Genomic DNA, 4,197 nt, shown 5'->3' with positions numbered 1-4,197 from the left:
TTTATAAAGGAGAAACTAGACGCGAAGATCATTAGTTTTCCTTTTGTTCCTACAGAAGAACAACTTGCCAATATGCTCACAAAATGAGTGTCTAAGAAGGCATTTTATGACTCACTTAGCAAGTTGGGCATAGTTGATGTATATGCGCCAAATTAAGGGAGAGTGTTAGCGTGATTAACTCCATGAATCACGCCAGTGATTCACGGAGGAAATCAAGGAAAATATTCGATCGACAATGTACTTTAATTAGCTTATATAGGCCATTTGATCTTGTATAGAATCATTAAGTGATTAAGGAAAAACACTTATCTTGTTCTTGTGAGATTGTTTAATTTCTTCTTCCTGGTTGCTGTGAGAATCTAAGGATGTACGTTTGTATGTTGATCATCATATATACGTCTGCGTTTGGTTAGAATCATGACATCATTTCATCTTTACTTATTGATAAATAATCAGTTTCAACTACCATTTCACTCAATCTCGTATATTCCATATATAGGGGCAGGATCGAAGCGTAACGTTTAGTAAAGAATATAAAAACCAGGTGTACTATGTTGAGATGTAGGGGAACAATTTAATGAGAGATCGATGTATGAGATATATGGTGGATTTGTATGATGCTGGGGAATTCACCTGCTCCATTAATGTCAGTATGCCACTGCTGCAAGCCTGCATCACTATAAATATATCCAGAAGAAACCAAGCAAAGCACATCCAAGTTTGTTTGGAATCCCCAACAGTTATATATAAGAAAATTAAAAACTATGACGAACACATTCAACAGAACCGTTATCTGTTCCATTTTGATTTCAGTCATTACATTTCAGGGAATTTTCTCTGGTTCAGTTTCCGTTGAAGCAAGACATTTAGCTGGTAATTTACTGCATTCCTCCCTCTTATTTGATTTATATTTTTTTATCCAAGTGCTGGGAACTTGCTTTTACATATACATACGCGTCCATGCATGTATGAAAAGAAATTGGTTCTTCACTTGTTTTTTTTTTTTTTCAGTTATAATCGTATACTTCTTTTGAATTGAACCGGAAGATTCGCATCGTGTAAATAGATTTTCCCTCCGACCACATTTTCAATCAAATGATCCTAACTATGTACACAGTGTTAAGGTGAGAATGAGGAAAAAAGACATTCTGATTGGATTATCTTTGGGAAGATGAGAAAAATGTAAATTTTCACTATTTTATATAAGAAGCTCATTAAACTCGATCAAGAGTAACAGAATTATGCGTTAAAATTGCAAACGTTCTGGATTGTTGACATATATACGCATAAGACCATGTGTGAAATTTGTAAACTTAGGGAGCCTCTAACCATATGTGGATTTCTGAGATGTACTATACTCCAAAAACCGACCGGAGTTGGAAATGTTGCCTACCTTTATATATTTTTCTAACTGTGAGTATTAAAAATACAGACCTCAGTTCTTCGGAGCGTCGCTTGTGTTCTTTGCTTGGTACTGTAGATAGTTGCAGTAAGTTCTTTATAAGAACTACTGAAAACAGCGGATACACCACAAAGTCACCACCACCTCCACCCAAAGCAGCACCAGCACCACACAATTCCCCACCGTCTATGACTGATCATCTGTTTAAAAAAGTTACTCGCAGTGCTCCATGCACATCTTCAGCTTGAAGACTTGAAGATATCGGTATTACATAGATATGTAATCAGTGCAACCTAGTTTTTCTATATGTTTTGCAATGAGAATAACAGCCACCTGCTGATATGAGGTTTTCTTCAGTGTTCTGAGAGGATTTAAAGCACACAAATTAAGCCCCAAGTAATCGAGCATCCTTTCATCCTCTGTTATTTCCATCAAGAGCACCTCCATGAACATGTACTTTCAATTGTAGTGTGTTTAAATGATTCATTGTACTTCTTCAACCACGTACGTGCATGTTTGATTGTGTTTTGATTATATGCATGTACCTACTAGTTATTCAGACGAAGAAATTTTAGAAATGTACATTTGATTGTATGCTTGATTAATTTCTTGAGGCATATATTGATTGATGTTATAGCTTTCTATATTGATCTGCTCAAGAATGAAGATCAAAGTTTAAAACAACAAACAAAAATGTTTTAAACACAAAAACAAAAGGTAAAGATATATACAGTATGTACTACAACATGAGCAAAAACATGTGTAAGCGAAAATGTTCAGTGATTAATAATTTAGTCCCCTCGCTGTGCACTACTATGAAACATCCTAAAAATGTGTCTATTCCTTGAGAGACGGTCACGATGCACCTCCATCTTTGCTGCAACTTCAACTCGGGGGAGAACTCGGTACCTGCGATTGGTTGAGAGAGAGAGAGAGAGAGAGAGAGAGAGAGAGAGAGAGAGAGAGAGAGAGTCAATGAAATGAGGATAATAATGTCTTTCTCCTGGCAAATATTGCACTAGATACGTTGAAATTGATCGTTTGGCTTGGTAAATTACAAACTAAATTTGTGCAATTGTCACGGTATAAACTTTTTGTAATACGTTTAATCATCATTTTATTTATATGAATATAGTTATATAATTGTTAAAGCTATCGGGTTTTCTCCCTAGCCGCCTCTCTGCTAGGGTTTTCAACTTCGACAAAATCTGGCCATTTTCATTGCTCAAATTGCAAGTGCAACCTTGCTGTTCTTCTTGGTTTTCTCTTGTGTGGTGTGCCCTCATGCCTACGAGGGTTGTGGTGATATTTCCATTGGGGATTGGAACCGTGTTTCTAGTTTCCTCCTCCCCGACACTCATGGCGATGAACATCTAGGCGGTGGTGTGTGTGAGGGTAGGAGATCTGGTTGGATTTGATCTGTCACTCACATGATTTGGGATCGATTTGAGTCGGCTACGTTTCCTGGTATAGATCTCTGATTCTGGTTCCAGGGATGGCGTCCTTGGCTCTGTCGTGGTTCAATTGGATCTTGGTGGGCTCTATCTTCATCCGGAAAATTGGGCAAAAGACGATGACGAAAGCTTCCGATGGTCGTTGGTTTAGCCACGGCTTATTTGCCTCATATGGGCTTGTATTTTTCGTCGATTGGATTTGGAGTTCTCTTTGGTTCTGACAACTGGTGATGTTGGCGGCGGTGTGGTGGCTACGACAATTTGCTAGCTCTTGGTTTTGTTGGGCCTAGTGTCACATCCCGCCAAAGTTAAGCCAAATTTTACCTTGAGCATTCTAGACGGATCCGGAATATGGCGGAACTCCTTGGAAGGTCATAGAAGATCCTAGAAGATGGTGGAAGTCTCAAGAAGCCTTGAGACATTTCCGGATTTCTCTAGAACCTTGGAGAGGCTAGTAGAACTAGACCACTCTAGAGTTCTCTAGAACACTCAAGGATCATCTTAGACTTGTGTAGAGTTAAGTAGAGTTCTCTAGAATTCTCTACAATGTACATAGTCCTAGAAATATCTAGAACTTGTAAAGTAGGATGAGGAGGCCTATAAATAGTAAGGCACCCCTCTCATTTGTTCCATCAAGCAATCAAGCAATCTAACAAGCAAGCTATCAAGTAAACTTGTAAGTTCTCTTCTTCAATATAAGTTCTCTTTCGAAATATTCTCTTGCCTTTCAATTGTTCTAGCAGGGCGTTTGCGAGTAAGGCTGACTTAGCATAAGGGAGTTGCTAAGGCCGCACGAGTAGCATAGCGAAAGAAGTAAGCTCGTGACAGTTGGTATCAGAGCCGAAGTTCGATCAAGAGGCTAGCTCGACACAATGGCAAAGAATGGCAATCCTGTTGGTAGTGGTTCCGACGACACGCAAGAGAAGGGTCATGAAGAACTTGTCAACCCGACGGTTCCAAAGAAGGAACGAGTGAAGGACATGTTAGCTGCAATCGACTCACGACTAGCTCAAGTGGAAGAGAGCATGAGTGGCATGGGAGCCCAGGTGGAAGACTTGGAGGCGGAAGACGCCGCAATCCACACTGCGATCAAGGGCATGATGCTCAAGCTAGAGGAGTCCTTGCGGGGAGAGATTGACAAGGTTCGCGAGGAGTTCATGGGGGAACTCGCCCGGATGCGTGAAGTGCAAGAAAGGGAGCACAATAGCATGCTTGCACGCATGGAGGAGATACAGGCAGATTCTGCACGCATGGAGGAAATGCAAGCAGATCTTGCCCTATGCAAGCGCGCACTAGCCGCGGGGGCTAGCACCAACAGCAACATAGAAGCCAAGCGGATCG

The 4,197-nt window shown here is 40.4% G+C and overlaps 1 protein-coding gene across 1 annotated transcript; it reads left to right on the top strand.

The window, feature by feature from the left end:
• The first annotated feature begins 732 nt into the window (after positions 1 to 732).
• On the top strand, positions 733 to 1,970 carry LOC126798499 (uncharacterized). The gene is made up of 2 exons (XM_050525495.1): positions 733 to 873; positions 1,433 to 1,970. Exons 1-2 carry the CDS (start codon positions 765 to 767, stop codon positions 1,648 to 1,650), a joined length of 327 nt encoding a protein of 108 aa, XP_050381452.1. The 5' UTR covers positions 733 to 764; the 3' UTR covers positions 1,651 to 1,970.
• The last annotated feature ends 2,227 nt before the right edge of the window (positions 1,971 to 4,197 follow it).

The sequence above is a fragment of the Argentina anserina genome, chromosome 6 (assembly GCF_933775445.1).
Source record: "Argentina anserina chromosome 6, drPotAnse1.1, whole genome shotgun sequence".
NCBI lineage: Eukaryota > Viridiplantae > Streptophyta > Magnoliopsida > Rosales > Rosaceae > Argentina > Argentina anserina.
This window is presented reverse-complemented; position numbering and strand designations above follow the sequence as displayed.